At 42.2% G+C, this 27141-nt stretch overlaps 2 protein-coding genes across 4 annotated transcripts in view; one reads left to right on the top strand and one right to left on the bottom strand.

The window, feature by feature from the left end:
• The first annotated feature begins 10338 nt into the window (after positions 1-10338).
• LOC119291435 (RNA-binding protein 39-like) lies at positions 10339-17235 on the top strand. 2 transcript variants are annotated; one of them, XM_037570192.1, is made up of 13 exons: positions 10339-10893; positions 12365-12437; positions 12535-12591; positions 12982-13037; positions 13358-13571; positions 13780-13866; positions 13950-14024; positions 14136-14219; positions 14847-14911; positions 15950-16157; positions 16297-16385; positions 16759-16873; positions 16961-17235. In XM_037570192.1, exons 1-13 carry the CDS (start codon positions 10448-10450, stop codon positions 16994-16996), a joined length of 1605 nt encoding a protein of 534 aa, XP_037426089.1. In that variant the 5' UTR covers positions 10339-10447; the 3' UTR covers positions 16997-17235. The 2 variants fall into 2 exon arrangements, with proteins under 2 accessions (XP_037426089.1, XP_037426090.1); XM_037570193.1 differs by lacking the exon at positions 10339-10893 and adding an exon at positions 11494-11678.
• Positions 17236-19943: 2708 nt separating this feature from the next.
• The window catches only part of LOC119291433 (kinesin-like protein KIN-UA), a 12198-nt gene continuing 5000 nt past the window's right edge, over positions 19944-27141 (bottom strand). For both annotated transcript variants that reach the window (XM_037570191.1, XM_037570190.1), the window contains 12 exons: positions 24368-24580; positions 23914-24048; positions 23624-23803; positions 22786-22899; positions 22537-22662; positions 22330-22459; positions 22151-22243; positions 21790-21915; positions 21253-21378; positions 20882-21025; positions 20432-20560; positions 19944-20282 (listed from right to left, as the gene is read on the bottom strand). In XM_037570191.1, coding sequence (XP_037426088.1) covers positions 20140-20282; positions 20432-20560; positions 20882-21025; positions 21253-21378; positions 21790-21915; positions 22151-22243; positions 22330-22459; positions 22537-22662; positions 22786-22899; positions 23624-23803; positions 23914-24048; positions 24368-24580 — 1659 coding nt within the window. In that variant the 3' untranslated portion in view covers positions 19944-20139. The remainder of the gene's footprint in view (positions 20283-20431; positions 20561-20881; positions 21026-21252; positions 21379-21789; positions 21916-22150; positions 22244-22329; positions 22460-22536; positions 22663-22785; positions 22900-23623; positions 23804-23913; positions 24049-24367; positions 24581-27141) is intronic.

Below are 27141 nucleotides of genomic sequence, written 5' to 3'. Positions count from 1 at the left end.
TTCCGGAATGGTCCGGAGGTAAAGATTTATATATGGGAAGTCCCGTTTTGGTCACCGGAAAAGTTTCGGGTTTTATCGGTAATGTACCAGGACCACCGGGAGGGTCCGGGGGTCCACCAAGTGGGGCCACTGGCCCCAGAGGGCTGCATGGGCCAAGTGTGGGAGGGGACCAGCCCCAGGTGGGCTGGTGCGCCCCCCCCCCCAAGGGCCCAAGGCGCCTAGGGTTTGGGGAGGGGGCGCCCCACCTTGCTTGGGGGGCAAGTTTTCCCCTCTCCACCCCTTGGCCGCCCCCTAGATGGGATCTAGGGCTGGCCGCCACCCCTAGGGGTGGAAACCTAGGTGGGGGCGCAGCCCCCTCTCCCCCCTATATATAGTGGAGGCAAAGGAGCATCCCAACACACGAAGTTCTTCTCCTGTTGGCGCAGCCCTACCTCTCTTTCTCCTCATATCTCACGGTGCTTGGCGAAGCCCTGCTGGATCACCACGCTCCTCCACCACCGCCATGCCGTTGTGCTGCTGCTGGATGGAGTCTTCCTCAACCTCTCCCTCTCTCCTTGCTGGATCAAGGCATGGGAGACGTCACCAGGCTGTACGTGTGTTGAACGCGGAGGTGTCGTCCGTTCGGCACTAGGATCTCCGGTGATTTGGATCATGACGAGTACGACTCCTTCAACCCCGTTCTCTTGAACACTTCCGCTTAGAAATCTACAAGGGTATGTAGATGCACTCTCCTTCCCCTCGTTGCTGGTTTCTCCATAGATAGATCTTGGTGACACGTAGGAAAATTTTGAATTTCTGCTACGTTCCCCAACAAATTATGGTTTGGGAAGAAACCTAAGCCGTCGTTTCTAAAAATTTTGGGATGCGATGCTTATGTCAAGAAAATTCTACCTGAAAAGCTCGAATCCAAGTCGGAAAAATGCGTCTTCATAGGATACCCTAAGGAAACCATTGGGTATACCTTCTACTTAAGATCCGGGGGCAAGATCTTTGTTGCCAAGAACGGGTCCTTTCTGGAGAAAGAGTTTCTCTCGAAAGAATTAAGTAGGAGGAAAGTAGAGCTTGATGAAGTACTACCTCTTGAACCGGTGAGTAGCGCAGCTCAGGAAGATGTTCCTATGGTGTCAGCACCAACTGAAGAGGAAGTTAATGATGATGATCAAGGTACTTCGGATCAAGTTACTACTGAACTTCGTAGGTCCACACGGACATGTTCCACACCAGAGTGGTATGGCAACCCTGTCCTGGAAATCATGTTGTTAGGCAACGGTGAGCCTTCGAACTATGAAGAAGCGATGGCGGGCCCAGATTCCAACAAATGGCTTGAAGCCATGCAATCCGAGATAGGATCCATGTATGAAAACGAAGTATGGACTTTGACAGACTTGCCCGATGATCGGCGAGCGATAGAAAACAAATGGATCTTTAAGAAGAAGACGGGCACGGATGGTAATGTTACCATCTATAAAGCTCGACTTGTCGCGAAGGGTTATCGACAAGTTCAAGGGGTTGACTACGATGAGACTTTCTCTCCCGTAGCAAAGTTGAAGTCCGTCCAAATCATGTTAGCAATTGCCGCATACTATGATTATGAGATATGGAAGATGGACGTCAAAACGGCATTCCTTAATGGACATCTTAAGGAAGAACTGTATATGATGCAGCCGGAAGGTTTTGTCGACCCTGAGAATGCTAACAAGGTATGCAAGCTCCAGCGATTCATTTATGGGCTGGTGCAAGCATCTCGGAGTTGGAACATTCGCTTTGATGAGATGATCAAAGCGTTTGGGTTTATGCAGACTTATGGAGAAGCCTGCGTTTACAAGAAAGTGAGTGGGAGCTCTGTAACATTTCTCATATTATATGTAGATGACATACTTTTGATGGGAAATGATATAAAACTTTTGGACAGCATTAAGGCCTACTTGAATAAGTGTTTTTCAGTGAAGGACCTTGGAGAAGCTGCTTACATATTAGGCATCAAGATCTATAGGGATAGATCGAGACGCCTCATAGGTCTTTCACAAAGCACATACCTTGATAAGATATTGAAGAAGTTCAATATGGATCAGTCCAAGAAAGGGTTCTTGTCTGTATTGCAAGGTGTGAGATTGAGCTCGGCTCAATGCCCGACCACCGAAGAAGATAAAGAAGAGATGAGTGTCATCCCCTATGCCTCAGCCATAGGGTCTATTATGTATGCCATGCTGTGTACCAGACCTGATGTAAACCTTGCCGTAAGTTTGGTAGGAAGGTACCAAAGTAATCCCGACAAGGAACACTGGACAGCGGTCAAGAACATCCTAAAGTACCTGAAAAGGACTAACGATATGTTTCACGTTTATGAAGGTGACGAAGAGCTCGTCGTAAAGGGTTACGTCGACGCTAGCTTCGACACAGATCTGGATGACTCTAAGTCACAAACCGGATACGTGTATATTTTGAATGGTGGGGCAGTAAGCTGGTGCAGTTGCAAGCAAAGCATCGTGGCGGGATCTACATGTGAAGCAGAATACATGGCAGCCTCGGAGGCAGCACATGAAGCAATCTGGGTGAAGGAGTTCATCACCGACCTAGGAGTCATACCCAATGCGTCGGGGCCAATCACACTCTTCTGTGACAACACTGGAGCTATTGCACTTGCCAAGGAGCCCAGGTTTCACAAGAAGACCAGGCACATCAAGCGTCGCTTCAACTCCATACGTCAAAATGTTCAAGATGGAGACATAGATATTTGTAAAGTACATACGGACCTGAATGTAGTAGATCCATTGACTAAACCTCTCCCTAGTGTAAAACATGATCAACACCATAACGCTATGGGTGTTTGATTCATCACAATGTAACTAGAATATTGACTCTAGTGCAAGTGGGAGACTGTTGGAAATATGCCCTAGAGGCAATAATAAAATGGTTATTATTATATTTCTGTGATCATGATAATTGTCTGTTATTCATGCTATAACCGTGTTATCCAGAAATCGTAATACACGTGTGAATACATAGACCACAACATGTCCCTAGTAAGCCTCTAGTTGACTAGCTCGTTGATCAACAGATAGTCATGGTTTCCTGACTATGGGCATTGGATGTCGTTGATAACGGGATCACATCATTAGGAGAATGATGTGATGGACAAGACCCAATCCTAAGCATAGCTCAAAGATCGTGTAGTTCGTTTAGCTAGAGCTTTTCCAAATGTCAAGTATCATTTCCTTAGACCATGAGATTGTGCAACTCCTGAATACCGTAGGAGTGCTTTGGGTGTGCCAAACGTCACAACGTAACTAGGTGACTATAAAGGTGCACTATGGGTATCTCCGAAAGTGTTTGTTGAGTTGGCACGAATCGAGACTGGGATTTGTCACTCCGTATGACGGAGAGGTATCTCTGGGCCCACTCGGTAATGCATCATCATAATGAGCTCAATGTGACCAAGTGTCTGGTCACGGGATCATGCATTACGGTACGCGTAAAGTGACTTGCCGGTAACGAGATTAAACGAGGTATTGGGATACCGACGATCGAGTCTCGGGCAAGTAATGTACCGATTAACAAAGGGAATTGTATATGGGGTTGATTAATCCTCGACATCGTGGTTCAACCGATGAGATCATCGAGGAGCATGTGGGAGCCAACATGGGTATCCAGATCCTGCTGTTGGTTATTGACCGGAGAACGTCTCGGTCATGTCTGCATGGTTCCCGAACCCGTAGGGTCTACACACTTAAGGTTCGATGATGCTAGGGTTATAAAGGAAGTTTGTATGTGGTTACCGAATGTTGTTTGGAGTCCCGGATGAGATCCTGGACGTCACGAGGAGTTCTGGAATGGTCCGGAGGTGAAGAATAATATATAGGAAGTCAGGTTTCGGCCATCGGGAAAGTTTCGGGGGTCACCGATATTGTACCGGGACCACCGGAAGGGTCCCGGGGGGTCCACCGGGTGGGGCCACCTATCCCGGAGGGCCCCATGGACAGAAGTGGGAGGGGAACCAGCCCCAGGTGGGCTGGTGCGCCCTTCCTTGGGCCCCCCCTGCGCCTAGGGTTGGAAACCCTAGGGGTGGGGGCGCCTCCACCTGGCTTGGGGGGCAAGTTTCCCCGCTGGCCGCCGCCCCCCCTTGGAGATCCCATCTCCTAGGGCCGCCCCCCTAGGGGGCCTATATAAAGAGGGGGGAAGGGAGGGCAGCCGCACCCATGCTCTTGGCGCCTCCCTCTCCCATTGCTACACCTCTCCCTCTCGTAGAAGCTCGGCGAAGCCCTGCCGAGATCGCTGCTGCATCCACCACCACGCTGTCGTGCTGTTGGATCTCCATCAACCTCTCCTTCCCCCTTGCTGGATCAAGAAGGAGGAGACGTCTACCTGACCGTACGTGTGTTGAACACGGAGGTGCCGTCCGTTCGGCGCTAGGATCTCCGGTGATTTGGATCACGACGAGTACGACTCCCTCAACCCCGTTCTCTTGAACGCTTCCGCTCGCGATCTACAAGGGTATGTAGATGCACTCCTTTTTTTCGTTGCTAGATGAACTCATAGATTGATCTTGGTGAAAGCATATAATTTTTTTTATTTTCTGTAACGTTCCCCAACAGAGGATGCAAGATGCCATATCGAAGAAGAACTTTAACAAACAAGCCCAAAATGGCGGCCACATAAAAACACCGTTCGCTCTGCCGGTTAAAGTCATAGCCAAGTGGTTATGAGTTGAAAACCATGTCCAAGCAACAAGACGGGTTCTTACAACTTCGTATTACAAATTGGACCAAACTAGTAGAAGGTGTCTGTTATGCACGTGGGTTCTTATGATCACATTTGAATTTAAAAAAATGGTAATCAGGTTGCTGCTTTTATGGACTTTGTTGCTATGTTTGAGTGTTTTAATGTGTAAATACGTCTATTATTACACTCCTTGATAGTTACTTAAATGAAAATATTTTTCATCACCATAGATTGCTAGGGTACAACCATGCATGTGTGCGGTGTGACCTGCGACAAGTCCAGAAGGATCTAGGTTGGTAAAGTATTGGCGTGACACGGATCCAAGAAACATTAGCTTTTAGACCACTTGAGTTTGGTCTTGTTAAAAGTGGAGATTCATCCTTTGGAACAAATCAACGGCTATCAGTTTGCTTCTACAGCACGGTGTATGCTCCAAATTCAAAATTTGATGTACTATTGTATATAGAGAAAATCCTTCCTTTTTTGGCTTTAAGGAAATCTTTCTTTCGAGTTGTTGCTCTAGAGGCCTAAAGTTTTCGCCGACCCCGTGTATTAGGCAATCTAGCCCATGCCGTAAGTTTCGTAATCCAACAAGGAGATTTCCCGTGTTCAATTTTACCACTAGAACCGACAAAACAAGGGCTGGGGTCTAGCATTCGGCACTGCAAAAATTCGTTAATCTTCATGATAGAAAAGTTGAGGGTTGGGGTTTAGCCGTGGTGCCTTTTTTTTCTCTCCACAAATCTAGGGTTTCCGCTTCATCATCGCCATGGATTTCGATGAGTACGAGTACCTCGAGAAGACGGTCGAGGCCTCTACCACGTTTCCAGCCAACAGATCTGATGCGAAGGACGATAACTCCCGCCTCCGGAGCAGTGTCGGCGACGAAGAAGAATGCGATGACGGAGAGTGCAGGTCCAAGCGCCCTCGCTCCGAGAATTGTGCCAGTGACAGGGAGTGGGACCGTGACCCCTCTTAATAGTGTGGTTTTTCCTATGACTCAAATCGAACCAAAATGAAACCTTCGAGCCGCCGAAAACCCTTGCCCTTGACCTTTTTAAACGGGGGGTCAATCACCTCCATAATAATGTTTACAGAACCAATATCCTGAGATAAAGTTGAGCAACCAAAATTAGTTTCACTAAACATACTGTCATCACACCAAGATATAATTAAGTGGCATTGCGCTTTCAACTTGGATGATGCAAACTTGCTAGCCTTGTTTACGGTGAACTCGACTGCCTTCAACTGAAGCGGAGATGAAAATATTCTTTGTGGCACGTGACACATTATGGACATGGTCTAACTAGATATAGTGAAAAATAGTCTCATAGGACTTTTTTCGAATCTAGGGCATAGTCAATCATGCGAGGGCAACAATTGCATCAATACAACATCAAGATTTCTTGATGATATTCCGTGAACTCAATTGTTTTTTTATGCATGACTACGGACATCCTATTGCATCAACGGTGAAGCAGACCCGAGTTATACACGGCCGACTCAAACCACCTGGCATATTGATAATTACAAATCCTAGTATATAGTCTAACACATATAGTCATATGCCACAACCCCTTTGGGCATGGAGGATGCGAGAGGGTGGCTCAACAAGGCGGTGTGGCCAAAAAGAGTACTACTAGCACATAGGAGTATGGTGAAAAGGGTATCATTCTTGTGAACTGATATGTTTCCGACGTATCTATAATTTTTTATTGTTCCATGCTATTATATTATCCATCTTGAATGTTTTATATGTATTATTTTATATTGCTTTTTGGGACTAACATATTAACCTAGTGCCAAGTGTCAGTTGTTATTTTTTCTTTATTTTTGTCTTTTACAGAAAATCAATACCAGATGGAATGAAACTTTTTGACGTTTTTTCTTGAACCAAAAGACACCTAGGAAGCTTCAGGAGGAGGCCAGAAGGGCCACGGATGAGCGACAAGCTCAGGGGGTGCGCCCTAGGGGGCGCTCCCAGGCTTTATGGGCCCACGATGGCTCCTCTAACCCTAATTCCAGCTCCATAAATACCCAAATATTCTTCGTACACCAGGGGGCACACCAAAAATACTATTCCGCCGCCGCAAGCTTCTGTTCTCGTGATATCCCATCTAGGGGCCTTTTCCGGCACTCCGCTGGAGGGGATTCGATCACGGAGGGGTTCTTCATCAACCTTGCTGCCCTTCCGATGATGTGTGAGTAGTTTACCACAGACCTACGGGTCCATAGCTAGTAGCTAGATGACTTCTTCTCTCTCTTTAATCTTCAATACAATGTTCTTCTCGATGTTCTTGGAGTTCTATTCGATGTTATCTTTTTTTTGCGGTGCGTTTGTTGAGATCCGATGAATTATGGGTTTATGGTCAGATTATCTATGAATATTATTTGAGTCTTCTCTGAACTCTTTTACGCATGATTAAGACAACTTTGTATTTCTCTCCGATCTATTGATTTGGTTTGGCCAGCTAGATTGATTTCTTTTACAATGGGAGAGGTGCTTTGTAGTGCGTTCAATCTTGCGGTGTCCTCACTCCGTGATGGAAGGAGTAGCGAGACACGTATTTGTATTGTTGCTACTAAGGATAAAAAGACGGGGTTGTTACCATATTGATTGGATCTATCCCTCTACATCATGTCATCTTGCTTAAGGCGTTACTTCGTTCTTGTTAACTTAATACACTAGATGCATGTTGCATAGCGGTCGATGTGTGGAGTAATAGTAGTAGATGCAGGCAGTAATCGGTCTACTTGTCACGGATGTGATGCCTATATTCATGATCATTGCCTTGGATATCGTCATAACTATGCGCTTTTCTATCAATTGCTCAACAGTAATTTGTTTACCCACTGTATGCGTTCTTTCAAGAGAGAAGCCTCTAGTGAGACCTGTGGCCCCTGGGTCTATTTTCTATCATATTATTTTCAGATCTATAAAATCAAAAACAAAAAATATCTTGCTGCAATTTATTTATCTTTACCTTATTTTGCACTTTTATTTATCTTTTATATCAATCACTACCAGAACTCATCCTTGCAAGTGACCATGAAGGGATTGGCAATCCCTTTTTCGCGTTGGGTGCAAGTATTTGTTTGTTTGTGCAGGTGCATCTGTTGGGGGCTTGTGTATTCCTCCTACTGGATTGATACCTTGGTACTCAAACTGAGGGAAATATTTATCTCTACTTTGCTCCATCATCCTTTCCTCTTCAAGGGAAAAACCAACACAAACTCAAGAAGTAGCATGCACTAATGAGTGTTATTTTTACGCTCATCACACTTGAGTTTAAACGGGTTTATTTTATAAAACCCGAGATATCCACTTTGATATTGGTACTAATGACTAACGAATGCAAATGTTCCACAATCCTATCTTTATCTTGTTTTCACATGAAATAGGGCTAAACATGAACAAAATCAAGCACATATTTGGAAAGGAGTAAAGAGGAGATAAGGGGAGCCAAAGTGGAAGGCGTAGGAAGTCAACAAAGCGCAAGATGGTATGAGCTTCCAGCGGCGCCACTTGATCCAACCTACAAATATCGTGAAGGGGCCAACGCCAAAAAACGAACAGAACATCACCGAGACCTCCATCTTCGTCATCCACATCATCCCCAACGCCGCCATTTATCATCTTCATCACCATAGCCATCTCCACCACCATCACCATAGCACTTATCCAAATTAGCAATTATTTGTAATCGTGTATCGCATCCAACAACTATTGTAAGACATATTATCAATCAATCAATCTTCCTGATGTGTTCTTTAATTGTTTCTTCTTGTGATCTGATCGCCATGTGCGAGTAGTCCGGTAAGGTCATGGGTTGAGGCATGGCCCTGCAAACCTATGTATTTGTCGGAGGGATCGATGGAAATATTTTGTTGTCTTATATGTGTGAGATAAAATTGCTTCCTAGATGTCTCTTGCCTCGTTCGCGTTCTTTGTCCTCACAGGTACCCAGGATCACAGAGATCGAGCCATGGAGAGGCTAAGGGCAGAGAGACCGTGAACACCATTCTGAACACCAGTGACAGAAAGGTTTAGTACGGTGGCGTGTATCCCATCTTTGGAGATACAAGAGGTGTAGTCATTAAATGCCCAATACTTTTGTCTGGTTTATCTTCATTACCAAGGCAACCTCGCACGACCGATAGGGCTTTCAGTTGGACAATTGACTCTTGATGCAGGATGTGTACCGGTCAAGACGTAATTTGGACACATCCCCCACGTCGAGACGTAGCAAGCACATCTTGATGCCGACTTCCATAGCACCAGCGAATATCATGATGACCCCGTTCACAAATATATGGTTGTAAGCACAAGTCCTCATACCTATGCCTATTTTTATTTATAAGTGTTCAAATGTGCAACTTGATTTTGATATAGTTAAAAACTGGAATTTAACTCTCTTGTGAAGCTTGTTAGAAACCCTTGTCTTAAAGGTACGCTTCCTCTTGTGGGTTCGGTAACTCAAAGTCACCTATGGGGAAAAGGATGAGAATCTCTTATTACCGGATCATTAAAGGACTCATCATGAACTCGGTGTTAGGGGCCAAAATAACATAGGCACGTGGTTGTCTACGTGGTTGTTTGTAAGAAGGTGGAGAGGTTGAGTTGGAGATTTACATCGCCTACATTAAGGGAGAAGAAAACGAGATATAGTTTAAGGAGGATGCAAGAGGCTACATCAAAGAAGAACTTTAACAACTAAGCCCAAAATGACGGCCACATAAAAACATTGTTCGCTATGTGTCATTGCCAGTCAAAGTCATAGCCAAGCGCTTACAAGTTGAAAACCATGTCCAAGTGACAAAATGGGTTCTTACAACTTCGTGTTACCAACTGGACCAAACTAGTAGAAGGTACATGCTATGCACGTGGGTTCTTGTGATCAAACTGTTTGATTTAGAAAAATGGTTGTCAGGTTGCTGCTTTTATAAACTTTGTTGCTATATTTGAGTGTTTTGATTTGTAAAAAACGTCTGGTGATGCATTCCTTGATATTAGCTCAAATGAAAAAAACAACAACTTGATAGATTGCTAGGGTACATCCATGTAGGTGTACAGTGTGACCCGCGAGAAGCCCAGGAAGATCTAGTTTGACAAAGTACTGGCGTGTGGCCCTACGCCGTGAATCCAAGAACCATCAGCCTTTGGATCACTTGAGTTTGGTCTTGATAAACAGTGGAGATTCATCCCTTGAAAAAAAAATCAACGGTTATCAATTTTTGCTTTCTACTCCCTCCGTCCGGAACTTGTCATTGAAATGGATGTATCTAGATGTATTTTACTTGTAGATACATCCATTTTCATTCATTTTGATGACAAGTAATTCCGGACGGAGGGAGTACAACACAGGGGATGCTAGTTCAAATTCAAAAATTGAAGAAAATTGTATATACTATAGTAATAGAAGAAAATTCTTCCTGGTTTGGCTAAAAGAAAATCTTTCTTTTGGGTTGTTGCCCTAGAGGCCCAAAGTTTTCGTCGAGACCGTGTATTAATTAGGCAATCCAGCCCAGGCCGTAAGTTTCAGAGTCCAACAAGAGATTTCCCGTGCTCAACCCTACCACCAGAACCGACAAGACACGGGCTGTGGTCCAGCAGTCAGCACTGCGAAAATTCGTTCATCCTCCCGATAGAAAAGCCGAGGGCTGGGGTTTAGCCGCGGCGCGTCTTTTTCTCTCTCCACGAATCTAGGGTTTCCACCTCGTCATCGCCATGGACTTCGACGAGTACGAGTACCTCGAGAAGACGGTCGAGGCCTCCGCGGCGGCCCCGGCCAACGGATCCGACGGGAAGGAGCGCAGCTCCCGCCGCCGGAGCAGCGCCGGCGACGGGGAGGACCGCGACGACGGCGAGCGCCGGTCCAAGCGCTCTCGCTCCGAGCACCGCGACCGCGACCGTGACCTTGAGAGCCGGGAGCGCCACCGCAGCAGCCGGGAGCGCTGGGACCGGGACGTGAGGGAGAAGGAGAGGCTGAGCAGGGAGAGCGAGCGGGAGAGGGAGAAGGAGAGGGAGCGGAGGAGCCGCGACCGCGACCGCGAGCGGGAGAAGGAGCGGGAGAGGGAGCGGAGGAGCCGCAGCCGGTCGGAGCGTCGTCGTGATGACGGCGAGCGAGAGCGAGAGCGCTTCCGTGAGCGCGACTTCCGTGACCGTGACGTCAGGTGCCAATTCATGACTCTGAACTTTATCGGAATTGCTTTCTAATAGTGACATGGTATATCTGGGTTTGTGTGTTCTGGCTCGCGCATATACCGGCCTTAGGATTGGAAAGGGATGATGTGTTTGCTGATATTTGCGCAGTTACAGCATCAAATTTTCACTTAGTACTTTTCCTCTACCAGACCGCAGCCAGTGTTTAGTTGTGTTTCTTAAATTTTCTTATGTCATATATACCTTGGTTTATTCAAAGTAATACAATTAAACAATAGTATTGGAACCTGCAGATTCAATGTGCTAGTGCAGTCTCCAGTTGGTCTTGATATTGAGCCCGACCTTGGATATAAGGTGATTTATTTTGAGTTCCTATATGAAGTTGGCATAGCATAATAGGATAATGAATCTGGAAATCTATACGTGATGATGTCATTTTGCGGTTTTGCGCGGTAGCGTGTTTCTGAGAGCAATGACGACATCTGTGATTACAGATTTCCTGCATCCAGAACACAAGGCTGAACTATATTTCTCCTGTTGCAGAATTCCGATGAAGGGGTGTGTTGGGATTTTTCACTGAAGCATTGCCTCTTATTGTAAAGAGGACTCAATGTTTGTCCCCTTGCACAAACAAGACTTTTAATTTCTGCTCCCTCTTTGCAGGAGATATTAAAGTCAAGTTACCTAAACAATCGCATGTGTCTTACAATGCAGGGCTTACCCTTTTCTTCCGACCCGATAGGATGTTGATTTGCTGGGTGTCTGTTTTTTCCCTTTCGTGACACTGACTGCAGTGGTGGGCGTGCTAAAAATTCATCTGTTCTAGCATTCAAAATAGCCGTTAATGCTCTTTATCTTCCTGAAGTTTCTTCCTCTGTTTACTTTCTCAATCTGGCATAGGATTGACTTGTCTGTCTGTGTCTTACTGAAAATTTCATTGGATAGTCAGGTATAGAGTTTGACTACGTAATTGCTTCCTAAGAAATTCTGGATTTGAGCTCTTCCTGGAAACAATTTCATCCATTTATTAGCTCGTCAATAGCCCATCCAGTAATCAAGATCTCATTGTTTTCGTTAGGATCAAAATTCTTAACTCACTAGTATATGTTGAGTCCTATCCTTGAGATTGTGCATTTCAAGCATGATGGTCATTCATTTGCTTGCCTACAAGGGTGTCCTCATGGCAAATTTCCCTTACTTTGAAATTGAGCGAGGAGACACAACTGAGTAGTGAGACTATTTCATTTGGCAATGGGTGGTAATGCCAATTCCCTGTTTCAAAGTTCCAACACGTGTCACTTTTGTCATGGTCATGTAGCTTCTTGACTCTTTGCCTGTATTTGTATCGATAAATGGGGAGAATGTTAGTATGATGTATAGCTGTAAATTATTTGAGCTGATGATATTATGTAGGTTCTGATTTGTATTCTGTGTTTTTGTTTTCCTATATATCCATGCTTATGATTTTTTTTCTGTTTGCAGACGTAGGAAAGAAGATGGTGCCGAACCTGAAGCAGATCCAGAAAGAGATCAAAGAACTGTATTTGCCTTCCAGGTTGTGTTCATTTAACAAGCTAACATATTCAGCCTTTTGGTATATGCAATTTTGAGAACTTCTGTGTCGAAGCTAATGTTTATAAGCATAATGACAGCTATCTTTGAAGGCGGATGAAAGAGATGTGTATGAGTTCTTCTCAAGGGCCGGGAAGGCAAGCCTCTCCTTTTACACCCTTTTTGTTCTAGTAGTAATCACCCTGTTTATCTTGTTTGTTCTTTAACTCAAGGGCCGGGAAGGCAAGCCTCCTATTTTTACACCCTTTTTGTTCTACTAGTAATCACCCTGTTTATCTTGTTTTGTTCTTTAGGATAGTGGAATACTTATGATATGTACACTATACACAACGTCAGTTCGCTGAACTTTCTCTTAAATTAAACAGATAATAATAAGCTGGTTCTGTTAAAGAGGATTATTATTTTCTAATTAGATGAACACAAACCTAACTGATGAATCAGTGATAAGATATTTTCTGTTGATATTCATCTATCACTATTTAGTGCATTATTGATCTTTTTTTAATCTTTGTCGTGTTTTTTTCTAGGTCCGGGATGTACGCTTAATAATGGATCGAAACTCACGACGTTCTAAAGGCGTTGGGTGAGTATTTAATGTGTATCATATTTGCTGTGCATTGTCTTGCAATTCTTTTGTTACCATTGCACCCTTGCTGTTCCCAATTTTATTTTATTTTGTTGTGATGATGGACAGAAGATAGAACACATACATATTTTGACCGCACAGTGTTAAATATAAAACACGGCTGTTTCACATTTTCAATTGATTCGTGTGAACAGCCATTGTTTTAGGGATAACAGCGTCTTGCAGCATATTGTTTGGAGCACGTGATATTGGCCCTAGAAATAAAGATGGCCTTGTTGACAGCTGATAATCTAATTTTAATGTTCTTGCATGGTCAGGTACATTGAATTTTATGATGCTATGTCGGTTCCAATGGCGATTGCTCTTAGAGGTCAGCCGCTTCTTGGTCAACCAGTGGACGTTAAGCCATCAGAGGCTGAAAAGAATCTTGTTCAGTCCAATGCTTCATCAAGTGTAGCAGCTTCAGGTGGGGCAAGGAAGTTGTATGTTGGAAATCTTCACTCCAATATTACAGAGGAGCAATTGAGACTGGTAATAATCAAGCATATAGTTTATATGTGCAGATTTATGATAACCCTGTTGCGCATGAAAACAAAATTATTATTTCTGAAGTTTACATAACTGAAAACTCCTTACTAGTGGTTGTTGATTTTGTTTTATAGGGTCATACATGTTACTGCTGCTTACATATCCTTGTTATGTGATGTGTGTACCATTATTTAAGGGTTCACTTTTCCAGGTCTTTGAACCATTTGGACTGGTTGAGCTTGTCCAGCTGCCCGTAGACCCACTTACTGGATTATGTAAAGGTTTTGGTTTTGTGCAGGTTTGTATTTTGTTATGAAGCAGTTCATTCTTCTGTTTGTGCGTAATTTGCTGTTTCTCACTCTGCTCCATCTCATTTCTTAGTTTGCACGGCTGGAAGATGCAAAAGCTGCTCAGAGTTTAAATGGTCAACTTGATATTGCTGGAAAAGTAATCAAGGTGAGCATTTTCTTTTGGGTTACCTGCCACCCACTTGGTTGTTGTAACTTTTAACTGCTTAAATTATGGGTTACACCACATGCCTATATGCTAATCAAATATCATGACCAGGTTTCAGCTGTGACGGAGCAACCGGGAGTGCAAGCCAGTGGGGCAACTGCAGGCGATTTGGATGATGATGAAGGTGGAGGCTTGGTGGGTGTTATTTCTACGAGACATTCTTTATTACTGGGAGTTTTTGTACATATATATGTTTTCTGTTTTTTAAGTTGGGTTTCTTGGGACATGATGTATCGTATTCCTTATAAAGGATTTTTGCATCATGGTATTAAAATACTGTACCATTGCGTATGTTTAGTATCCACACCTGTATAACTCTTTCGCAGCAAATTTGTTTTATCCAACCATGCCGCTGCCTCGGTTCTCAGATTTCTACTCCCTCCGTTCGGAATTACTTGTCACAAAAATGGATGAAAATAGATGTATCTACAACTAAAATACATCTGGATACATTCATTTCTTGGACGAGTAATTCCGAACGGAGGGAGTAGTTTATAAAATGGGTGACATGATGTTGCTGCTCACTGTATGTCCTGTCTTTACATATTTAGAAGTTGATGCACAATAGCCATTGCACACATTCTTGTTTGCTTTATAAAATATGCCAAAGCACCTTTCCATTGTCATATTTTTTCTGAGGAATCATTTAGAAGTTACTCCCTCCGATCCAATATAAGTACCATTACACCAGCTCAAGATCTGTTTTCAAATGTCATCTAAGATAGTTTAATATCATCGTTTGACTTGTCTGCATGCATGCAGGCACTGAATGCTAGCTCGCGAGCTCTTCTTATGCAGAAACTGGACCGTAGTGGCGCTACCACCAGGTATATTTCTGTCAAGTCGATGATATTTTTTGTCTTTATATTGTCCTTGCCATTCTTTGTATGACTATGTTACAATCTTATCTATCATTTATGTCTCTTTCTACCCGCGAGTTATTTAGTCTGTTTTGCTATTTTAGATCAAATATATAGTTTAGTCCCTGTTATGCTATTTCTATACATGCAAACTCAAATATTTGTTCGTGTTAGTTTGAGCTTTTCACATAATCCCATCCATCCTAAATTATGTCATAACCTCAAGATAGTTCTGAACTTCTGACATTTGAAATGAAACATACAACTGTAGATGCTTACTTGTATGTATGATTGGATACAAGTTCTCCTTGTTCCACAAAGCTTATGATAGAGGCTGCATAGCCTTCAGTTGATGGTTGAGTAGTATAGAATGTACATTATATTACTTGTAAGAGTGCCAATAATTCGTATCCAAATCTTTCGTTATTGACCTCTACTATATTATCGTCAGGATTCGTCCACCACTACAACAACATATGTTACCATATATATCTAGTTTGTGAAGGTCATTCTCCATGGACCTCCTCCAACTCTTTGGTGTACTTGGTTTGGTTAAAATATTCTGTTGTACTACAGTTCTAACATTTAACATGTGAATAGTGATCACTTGATAAATGAGGAAAATACTGCAACAGTAACATCCACTATCAATTGCATTGACAATTTGAAGAGTTATTACTGTTCACATGTTATATGTTAAAACTGTGGTAAGATAATGTTTTGTTATTATCATGTGTGAATGATGAATGCTTAACGCATGAAAGAAAAGCTTGCTAAAATACCTTTATATTCTTGTGATGTTCGGGCTCTTGCAAATATTAATAAGTTAGCTTTTAAGAAATCTGTGCCATGACGCTTTTAAGATTTCTTTTCCAAGTTTAAAAAACTGTTGTGCGTCATGAGTTTATCATAAACACCTTATTTTTTTGATATCTTGGTATCTGCATATCTCTACATAATGTTCTCATCTAATATCGCCTTTCTTTTTAATCTGCCAATCTACAGTTTGACTTCTGGGTTGGGTGCTTCTGCCGTGGCATTACCGCCTGTGTCAGTTCTTGGTGCTCCTGCAACCGGTCCTGTGCTACAGCCTACAGTGCCTGGTCTTGGTTTAATTCCAGGGGCATCTATTCCGGTTATTACCCAGTCCGTTGACACGGCTCCACCTAGTGAATGCCTATTGCTCAAGAATATGTTTGATCCAGCTGTGGAGGTATTTAACTAATGAATTATTGTTATTCTTATTGCCGCCAACTGTCAATATTTTCTTGTTATATAGCCTGGAGGAGCTTTGATCTCCCTTTGGTTCAACACAAAAACTATCTGATAACATTTTCAATTTTTTGTTGCAGACGGATCCTGATTTTGATTTAGATATTAGAGATGATGTTCGAGAAGAATGTTCTAAGTTTGGCCAAGTAAGACACATTTTTGTAGACAAGTAAGTAACTGATTCTTATTAATGTATTTAAGCAATTGTGTTGAGCCATGCTGTCAGAATCCTTTCTTTTTGTTTCACTATTGGCATGCTGCTTTATTGAAACATCCTCTAGTTCTCTTGTAGATTATATCTTAGACAAGACTGAAACATTGCCTGCTCACTTCATTATTTTTCTTGTTTGCTCGCGCACTAATATTACATTGTTGGATCATAGTACATTTGCTTTAAACCTTGAAGCTTTCTGCTTTTGTTATTTGTTATGGCCTTGTCTCTTGCAGAAAAATACACTTCTTTTTGTTGAGTACTGTTATCTGTATCCTACAGTAATAGAAATTCTTATGGCCTAAACTTTGGTATTGCCATTGATTTGCAGAAATACCGCAGGCTTTGTGTACCTGCGGTTCGATAGCATAACGGCCGCCATGGGTGCACAGAAAGCACTTCAAGGGAGATGGTTTGCGGGAAAGATGATTACTGCAACATTTATGGTAAATGCCACTTTCCTGTTGACTTAAGATTTTCCCTCACGCATTTAGTTTGCTCATTTACTGGTTTGTTGATCTTTGTTATGTCAGTCCACTCAGCAGTATGAAATGAAGTTCCCAGAGTGAACCTGGTAGCGGACTCGCTTAGAAGCTGGAAATAGCGTCTTTGGTGTCGTGCACCCGCTCCTCATCGCGGGTGTCTTTGGCTGATATTAGTGGAGTCTCTTCGTCAGTTGTAACATTACACCATCAAGCATTCAAGCGTGTTGTAGCATCAAACTATTCAATGATCACCAAAAGTAATTAAAAGATGAGAGTTGTGGTTCCTTGTTAAGCTGGATTTGGTGCTAGTGTTTAGTTCTGAATTTGTTTGTCCTGCTTCAGTTTTTTTCCAAGTTATTTCTGTGGTTGAATTAATTCTGATAGTTTGGGCGTGTGTTGTGCCGTAGATTACCTTAGGGTCCGTTTGGTTGTGCTTTTTCAACCAGCTTTAGCCAACCAAACGAGTTTGGGGAATGCAGTTGGGCGACCGGCCTAGGGCTTGCTGGTCACCTCCAGGGCCATTTGATCTGTCTTTCCTACAGCTGTTGGATGCCCTCTCCCTCTTGAATTGTCTCCTTTGTTGGCATTGAGACTGGAACTTTGTGCTCCAACGAGGGTGGTAGTGGCTCTTCTCTCGTGCCCTTTGCGTCAAAGTTGGCATGAGCTGTTTGTGCTTCAGCGAGGGTGGTAGCAGCACTTCTCTTGTGTTGCTGCTCGTCGCAACACCCGCGTGGTAGCGTCTCATGTTGAAAGAAGTCGCCCTGCCGACTCCACCATTTCTGCCTTGTAGCTCAGACGGCAGTGCTTGCAGCTTGATCCCTTGTGGTTGCAGCACCAGTTGGGCTGCCTGTTGCACGGTTGCGTTGTCCTGTCCCCGTCACCACTTACAGCCTGTCACCATTGCAGCAAAAAGCTCACCACTCATCGTTGTGGCAGCATTCTGTTGGCTGCAGCAAAAAATTCTACTATTGCTGGTTGCAGCCTTCTCGATGCCACCCGTTCATTGTTGCCAATTGCAGCAAAACAATCAGCCAATCCCAGCACCGTGCCTCAACGGTCGCAGCACCCGCACAGTGCGGGTGTCGCTGTCGCAGCACAACGCCTCGCCGTTCCAGCATCGCACATTGCTGGTTTCAGCATGTGACCGCCGCGGTTAGAGCGCACGACGGTTATTTGCTTGTAGTGTAGTTTGCTTGCTAGGTCTCTTTGAAAATGCTAGGCTATTTCAACAAAAATGTTGTCATCATTCATTGCATGGCATTGCATAATTTCATTCGTGATAGCAAGCTGAACGGAAAATATTTCAATAAACGTAACACAAATGATGAGTATCTACCTCCATTGCTACAAAAGGAGGCACCAAAACGAGCAAGGGAGAACGAGGACACCATGAACAACATTCGTACTAGGATAGTGGATGCTTGTTTTGCAAGAGGAAGATAGGTTTACTATGGTGATGGAGGCCATCATCGTGTGAACCATATGCGTGTGTGGTCCAAGTCTTTTATAACAATATTACGGCATATGACTCTCAATTTATATGATCTATACGTATGCATTGTTGAATTAATTGTTTATATTGTCATAATTTTTCCTTCCAAAATGATCATTGAATTACTAACCAATGTACAAATAATTGCTTTATGATCAATTAGCATATAAACATTCTTAGCCGCATTAAAGACAAATTCTATTGAATCTTGGGTTTCACAGTCGTTTCAACTTTGAACCAAACAATTTTCAAAAAATTCATGGTTCTCAGCTCACAACAGTTTTCTCAAGGTTCACAACAATTTTCCCACGACTCACACCAGATTTTTCAGAATCCACAGCTCAACTGAACACACCCTTAGATCAAGATCCAAGTCCATCAAAATCGATGCAAAAGTTGACACTCTTCTTGATGACCAAAGCACACAGAGATATCTGCCCCGGAACAACCTGAATTGCCTGGCTACTGAAGATCCTTTTAGGGTTGGACCAAAGATAGGACATGAATATTCTTTACTCTTTTTTTTGTGGAGAACATTTAAACTCGAGTCTCCAAAAGTCCCAATGCATCTTTGTCCCTAATCTCGAAACTCTTTCGTATGTTGGAGCAAGAAGACGAATTCAAGTTGATCTATTACAACGATCCGGATTGTTTGTATTTCAATTTTTTTTTCTTACAAACCGACATTCTTCTTATAAAAGAAAGCACTCATTGAATTATTTACTGAATCTCATCTTTTTTTCGGTGCCGAGACAATTCTCATACATTCTCATGTTTTGTAGAATGTTAACACCCATGACATTTGTCATGTTTATATCACCAGGGTGCCCTTTAAGCCTTTTAAGGTGGTGTGCCATCCCTTCCTGGGACTGGGATAGTTGTTCTTTCAAACGGATGCCACACATTTCATTCATGTGTGAGTAGGTATGGGGAGGGATATGGTCAACTGGATTATTCGAACATTTCCCCCAATATCAGGCGCAACACGTTTGCCAAAAAATCACGGATATAATAGAGTTCAAGCTTGGTTTGAGTCATGAAGTCCAAGTTTACTTTGTACTATTGATGAGTTTGGTGTGGTATGATGTTGAAGTTCAATTGATGTGGTATGATCTTGAAGTTCAATAAAATTTTGAGGTTATTATTGTACATACCATATTTGCTCGCTTATACTGAATAACTGCAAATTAAGGAGGTAATCTCACCACCTCAGTCAAAAAGGTCACCGCAGCCCCTATCAATCACTCATCCCTCAAACCAAATACTCCAATGGTTAACCCTACCATGCTTCATCCTTTAAAGCAAAAAAAAAAGGCTAACATCACCCACCCAACCAAACAAAAAGAAGGGCTATCTCTACCAGAACTTGTTGGGGATACCCATAACCACCCTAGCCTATTCCTCGAACCAAGTACACCCTAAGTGAATTAGGTATTTAAAGCAAAAGAGCATCGCTCACTTCATAAGTCATTTGGACCTGATGAAACCAGGTAGAAAAAAGTCACTCCTGAAACAATGCTTGCGTGTATTCTGGCTGCATTGAGTTGGTGCAAGAGGTGCATTAGAGCACAAGAATTGATCACCAAATAAAAAACGTATTTACCGCTTACAATAATAGCTTGATCAAATGTTTTCTACAGATTTCAATACCTAGACCCTAGTAACAGTATCCAGCTACTCAAGCTAAGTATGAATGGGTACATCATGTGCCAAATGTAAATATGAAAAATGAGAATCATTGTATCTCCTTTAAGAAAGCTGGGTTCGAATTTAGTGCCTTTTTCGCCAGGTTACGAGCGTCGTCTCTTGAAGACTCTCTTGATATGCGAAGGAGCTCCTTAATCCCTCCAGTTATGATGATATCACGGGAGTTTTCCACTGCAAAAGGGAGCGCAGACACTTGATATCACATGGCATACAACATCGACAATCTCCATTAAGGACCCAAGGTCATTTTTATTGTCTTTGACTAAGGGACAAGCTAATACAAAGCACAAAGGTAAAAGGCGAGCCCCAGCGCTACGTACCATTTTGAGCTAGATGGCAGAATGCTAGCTCGATATGTCTTCGCGTTGAAGGAGGAAACATGGTTGAATTGGCCATGATCCAACTAAGGACGCCATCTTCAATGAGAAGGGATCTCCCTTTCTTGTGACCTATTTTGAGTAGCATACCACAATATCATTGATTGAATCTTCACAAACAACGAGTGTTCTAGTACACGAGTTTGATGTATTCAAGTCTGCATATATCTTCAGAGAAGACGGCACAGGTGTTTTTCCATAATATCCAATGAAGCAGATGTGACATCAGAAGGTTGTGAACTATGAATGGATATAATTGTTTGGTGATAACATATTAGTATGTGAGTGCTAACAATTTTCTTTGCTTTGATTTTCCTTTTGTTGGTATAGTTCTACACTTAAAGTTAATAATTAATGCAACCATACTGAGCTCAATATAAACAGATCACAAACCTTGGCTTATTACTCGGGATTCACATTTTGCAAAGTTCGCTAGTCCTCGTGCTATCTGAGCTATGACATCAGTATGTCCAGTTTGAAACATTCCCAGGAGCGCTTTTATTCCACCATCTTGTTTCAACATTGCGTGCCACTTTTCTGGGAAAAAAAATACACATAGAATAAGTCACATGTTTTCATTTGTTAGACATGGCCAGGAATGTTAGTCTGGTATTTGTTTACGGTCGATCAATTTGGGAGACGTTTATAAAAATTGTGATGGTTCAGGTTCATCTCATGTTAGATTCCAGGTTCAATAGAATAACTTTAGATAAACTGAATATTATTCAAAACATACTGAATATCGTAACTATATGAATCAGTACCATTTCCACATAAGTTGGCAATTGCACCAGCTACCATCCGCATAGTTTGAGGATCATCAGTTTTGGATGCAATATTTGCTAATAGTCGAGCTCCTCCTTTGTTCATTATAAGTGCCTGGTTTGAAACTGCAAAAACAAAATTTTAGAATGGTAATGAAATAAGTTACGATCACTTCAGGCTCTATAAGCGACGATGTATTAATTTTGATTGGAACATTCTCCTTAATGGAGATAAAATTCAAATACATAACATCAACTCCTTTTTTTAGGGAACATTACATAACTCAAGAGCTAGAAACTAGGATTTAGTTTAGCTGGCTACAAAACAAGACTAAGAAGTTTGGAATAAATTTGTGAGCACGTCTGTTTGTGGGTACGGGTGGGGTGGTGGGAATGACACTCCAACAAACAGTTAAGCAGACAGGTATTAACAACCATTTGCCATGGTGCTAATATCAGAAGAGCAGTGAGCCAGCAATCTAATTAATAATCTGTTTGGGAAAAAAGAATGATACGCAACTGGAATAGATTAAGTACCATTCATTGCCAAGTTAGCAATGGCACCAGCAGTGGCTCGATGAATTGTGGTATTTTCTGATGTTTCCAGAAGTGACAGAAGTGCATCCAACCCTCCTTCCTCGACGATTTTTTCCTGGTTAATATCTGCAATCACAAATTAAAGGACATGGGAAAAAATCTTTTCATGATTTCTTGAGGAAAAAACAAAATATTAAAAGCGAGATAAATATGAGATTCAGATTATGATAGCCTTTCTCGCAAAAGGTAGGGGGACGGGTAGCCCATGCTACTTCAATAAATAACAAAATTCTAAACTAGAAAACTGTGCAAATGCATACAGCAGTAGTTATTTATACATAGAGAATGATAACCGTCAGACCTTCAGCAGCAAGATTAGCAACCACTTTGACAGCATGAATCTGAACCTCTAGCTCTTCAGACTTCAGCAGAGCCAGGACATTTGGAAGACCAACTGAATGCCAATTGGAACAAAAGCAAATCAAGAGATGGCCCCAACAAAGAAAACAGCTGCGCTGGTATTCTTCCATGTAAAAATACCTTCTTCAAATATCTTTGAAATGGTACCTCTCTGACTTGCTAGGGTCTCTTTCAAATTTCCTGATTTATGCATAAATGCCTCACTACCTAATCCAGATCCTGATCTAACCATACCACATAATGTTTTAGACTGTCAAAGAGAAATATACATAAGTATGATTATAAAACAAGAATGAGAACATCTGAGTTATAATAAAAGAATGGTACCTCTTCAGCACAATTATCAGTCTTAGATCGCTTCAACCTTAGAACTTCAGCCTCAAGGCTCTGCCTATGGCTTGCTTCATCTTGCACCTTTCCTTGTGTAGATTTCAATTCTTCATATATCAGTTCCTACAAGAAATTATGGGAAAATAAATACTTGAGATATTTTGCAATTTTGAAACAAACCGCACAGCCATATTTTTAGAAGAAATGGAAAATATTACATAGAGGAACTATCCTGGTTTCCCATACCTTCTCTGATACAAGTTGACTGATTTTTTCTTCTAGTGAGTGTACCTGACTGGTAAATGTTTGAGTGATTTTGGATAGCTCTCTTTTCAACTCACGGGCCGTATTTTCCTGGAACTGGAAGAATCATGGGATTACTTTTATTCAGATTTTCTCTAGAAAAACAATGCTTTCACTTGCTTCACACCAAGACTTTGCCTTACTGCACATTTCTACTATATTAAAATAATGCTTTGACTTTCTGCAAGGATATATTTGGCACAGCCATTGGAAAAAGTATCAGAGAGAATAAAAGCATATAAGATTGAACCGTTTAAAAAACATGTTAAAAGTCCATGCAAGGACCACTTTGACTCACGGCAAGGAGTCTATTGTTTCTTGTGGTTGTTATTCCAAGCATGCACATTGAGAGAGGTCTCTGGAGTCAATGATGTGGTTTAGTGTGCCATTTTAAATAACTGAAAACATGAGCTTTAAATTGATATTGAAAGATAACTTGAACTTAGTTGGATCTGAAAAAGGTAGCAGATCTCCTAACACACTTCGATTCAGGCAGGAAACACAAGTCTTTTACTGGAAGCTCAACAAACTTTTCAAGACTAGTCTAATCTTGTTAGTCATTTGGTAAAACATTAGTTAATCAACAAACATAATTATTAGTTAAGAGAACTGATCTACACGTGGACCCTGACGTTTTTGTCCTGGGTCCACCCCTAATAGGAAGAGAATTGTAGCACATTGTATCCAAGCAAAGCTGCATGAAACAACAAAAAAGAGTACGAGGTATGACCTAGCATACTAGTGACTGTCATGGCTGAATTTCTAAATTCTGAAAATATACCTGGGCAGAACTCCGAGCATCGCTCAATTGCTGTTCTAGAACATTAAAGTGGCCCTTCATACTAGCAGAACGAGATCTTTCTTCCTCAAGCTCCCTCAGTAATTCTCCCATTTTCTTCTCATAGGTTTTTGTTGTTTCAGCAAGAATTTGTGTGGTTGAAAAGCTCTCAAGCTGTTGTTGCTACTATCAACAAATTTTGCGTTAGATCAGCAAACTTATTGGAAAGGAATTTTGCATCACAATGTTAGTACATGTTGATAGTATGAACCAAGGTGGCACAGAAGAGCTACCTTCTTTTCATTTAGTGATGTTTCTAAATGAACAATTTTCTCAGATAAAACATTATTTCGGCCTTCCTTCTCTTCTAGCTCCTGCATCAATCTTTTGACTGCATATTCAAATTGATGCTTTTCCTTCTCCAGATTCTGGGTAAGAAATCACTTGTTAGATTTAGCTCTCTAAAACAAGTTGCTTTTGAACTGGAAGGGGCTGTTGTTAAATGCTCACAGCCAACCATTTTCCAGATAGCACAAATAAATGCAGAGCTGTTTTTCTTGCAGGAAACTACTAGGCAGAGCCCTATTGTGAATTCATATCTCTCGTGAAGTAGTGGGTAGTTAGGAAAAGGCAAATAAGATGGCTGTATAATAATCAATGTAACCTATACTTGATTTCAGGTAGATATTTGCTGTGTAAATACCAGTAAAGAAAAAGAATATATATAATGCAAAGAACATTGTATACCTCTATTTGCATGCTAGAGGTCATTCTTAAGTCATTCAAGAATGTCTCCGATTCTTTCAACCTTTTCTCCAACTGCATTTTCTCCCTGTGTCTGAGCTTTTGCTGTCTCTCCATCTCCGATGTGAGATGATCAACCTCATTTTCAACGTTCTTATATAGGGTTTCATAATCAACTTCCTCCTTTAACCTTATTGTGTTCACTACTTTCATAGCCTGAAAATCACAAATGAAGTACTTTGTACAGTTTACAAGTGCAAGCAAAAGGAAACAAGATGAAGCAATACAACAATGATCTCTCTGAACAAATGCCAAATTCCAGTCTTATAATAGTGCAGGGAGGCTTTTGAAGAGGAGAGAACAAAGAACATGAAGTGGATTAGTCCATCTCATGAACTAAGGCTCCAACATGATGCACTTGGTGCACTGTGTCCAAATTTAACAATGTCTAGTTTCACTATAGCAATCTATATGATTGAAGCAATTGGGATGACATGTCCTGTAATCCTTCCTCTTTGGAGGCTGTAACAAAATCTATCTTTTCAATACAAAGAAACGCAAGTCTTTTGCGTTTTCTCAAAAAAAGTATGTGGCTAAACATTGATGTTCTGTGACGAACTGAAATTTAAATATTAGAAAACCACAATATGTCTAGTGAGGAGGGTAATATAGGATGTAAACCGGGTCCCCGTTTAATCACATTTAAACCCACTTATGATCTAACAACAACGACAAAGCCTTTAGTCCCAAACAAGTTGGGGTAGGCTAGAGGTGAAACCCATAAGATCTCACGACCAACTCATGGCTCTGGCACATGGATAGCAAGCTTCCACGCACCCCTGTCCATAGCTAGTTCTTTGGTGATACTCCAATCCTTCAGGTCTCTCTTAACGGACTCCTCTCATGTCAAATTCAGTCTACCCCGACCTCTCTTAACATTCTCTACACGCCGTCCACTATGCACTGGGGCTTCTGGAGGCCTGCGCTGAATATGCCCAAACCATCTCAGACGATGTTGGACAAGGTTCTCTTCAATTGGTGCTACCCCAACTCTATCTCATATATCATCATTCCAGACTCTATCCTTCCTCGTGTGGCCACACATCCATCTCAACATACGCATCTCCGTCACACCTAACTGTTGAACATGTTGCCTTTTAGTCGGCCAACACTCAGCGCCATACAACATTGCGGGTCGAACAGCCGTCCTATAGAACTTGCCTTTTAGCTTTTGTGGCACTCTCTTGTCATAGAGAATGCCAGAAGCTTGGCGCCACTTCATCCATCCGGCATTGATTCGATGGTTCACATCTTCATCAATACCCCCATCCTCCTGCAGCATTGACCCCAAATATCGAAAGGTGTCACTTCATCCATCCTTCTGAGGTACCACCTGCCCATCAAGGCTAACCTCCTCCTCACACCTAGTAGTACTGAAACCGCACATCATGTACTCGGTTTTAGTTCTACTAAGCCTAAACCCTTTCGATTCCAAGGTTTGTCTCCATAACTCTAACTTCCTATTTACCCCCGTCCGACTATCGTCAACTAGCACCACATCATCTGCAAAGAGCATACACCATGGGATATCTCCTTGTATATCCCTTGTGACCTCATCCATCACCAAGGCAAAAAGATAAGGGCTCAAAGCTGACCCCTGATGTAGTCCTATCTTAATCGGGAAGTCATCAGCGTCGACATCACTTGTTCGAACACTTGTCACAACATTATCGTACATGTCCTTGATGAGGGTAATGTACTTTGCTGCGACTTTGTGTTTCTCCAAGGCCCACCACATGACATTCCTCGGTATCTTATCATAGGCCTTCTCCAAGTCAATGAACACCATATGCAAGTCCTTTTTTTGCTCCTTGTATCTCTCCATAAGTTGTCGTACCAAGAAAATGGCTTCCATGGTCGACCTCCCAGGCATGAAACCAAACTGATCTTTGGTCACGCTTGTCATTCTTCTTAAGCGGTGCTCAATGACTCTCTCCCATAGCTTCATTGTATGGCTCATCAGCTTAATTCCACGGTAATTAGTACAACTCTGAACATCCCCTTGTTCTTGAAGATTGGCACTAATATACTCTGTCTTCATTCTTCTGGCATCTTGTTTGCCCGAAAAATGAGGTTGAAAAGCTTGGTTAGCCATACTGTCGCTATGTCTTGTCCGTGAGGCCTTTCCACACCTCAATGGGGATACAATCAAGGCCCATCGCCTTGTCTCCTTTCATCCTTTTTAAAGCCTCCTTGACCTCAGACTCCTGGATTCTCCGCACAAAACGCATGTTGGTCTCATCAAAGGAGTCATCTAGTTCAATGGTAGAACTCTCATTCTCCCCATTGAACAACTTGTCGAAGTACTCCCGCCATCTATGCTTAATCTCCTCGTCCTTCACCAAGAGTTCGCCTGCTCCGTCCTTGATGCATTTGACTTGACCAATATCCCTCGTCTTCCTCTCTCGAATCTTGGCCATCTTATAGATGTCCCTTTCGCCTTCCTTAATGCCTAACCGTTGGTAGAGGTCCTCATATGCCTGACCCCTTGCTTCACTGACAGCTCGCTTTGCAGCCTTCTTCGCCATCTTGTACTTCTCTATGTTGTCTGTACTCCAATCCAGGTATAGGCGTCTGAAGCAATCTTTCTTCTCTTTAATTGCCTTCTGGACATCATCATTCCACCACCAGGTATCCTTATCTTCGCTTCTCCTTCCCCTGAACACTCCAAACTCCTCCGAGGTCACCTTATGATCTAACAGTTCAATAAAATTCTT

The sequence above is a fragment of the Triticum dicoccoides genome, chromosome 4B, assembly GCF_002162155.2.
Source record: "Triticum dicoccoides isolate Atlit2015 ecotype Zavitan chromosome 4B, WEW_v2.0, whole genome shotgun sequence".
Taxonomy (NCBI): Eukaryota; Viridiplantae; Streptophyta; class Magnoliopsida; order Poales; family Poaceae; genus Triticum; species Triticum dicoccoides.
This window is presented reverse-complemented; position numbering and strand designations above follow the sequence as displayed.

Bases quoted from the DNA above. Each gene is read 5' to 3' on its own strand.
- LOC119291435 (XM_037570192.1), top strand. From the start codon at position 10,448: ATGGACTTCGACGAGTACGAGTACCTCGAGAAGACGGTCGAGGCCTCC. The intron at 13,867-13,949 runs GTTTGTATTTTG...CTCATTTCTTAG, and splicing joins AAGGTTTTGGTTTTGTGCAG to TTTGCACGGCTGGAAGATGC. The intron at 14,220-14,846 runs GTGGGTGTTATT...GCATGCATGCAG, and splicing joins ATGATGAAGGTGGAGGCTTG to GCACTGAATGCTAGCTCGCG.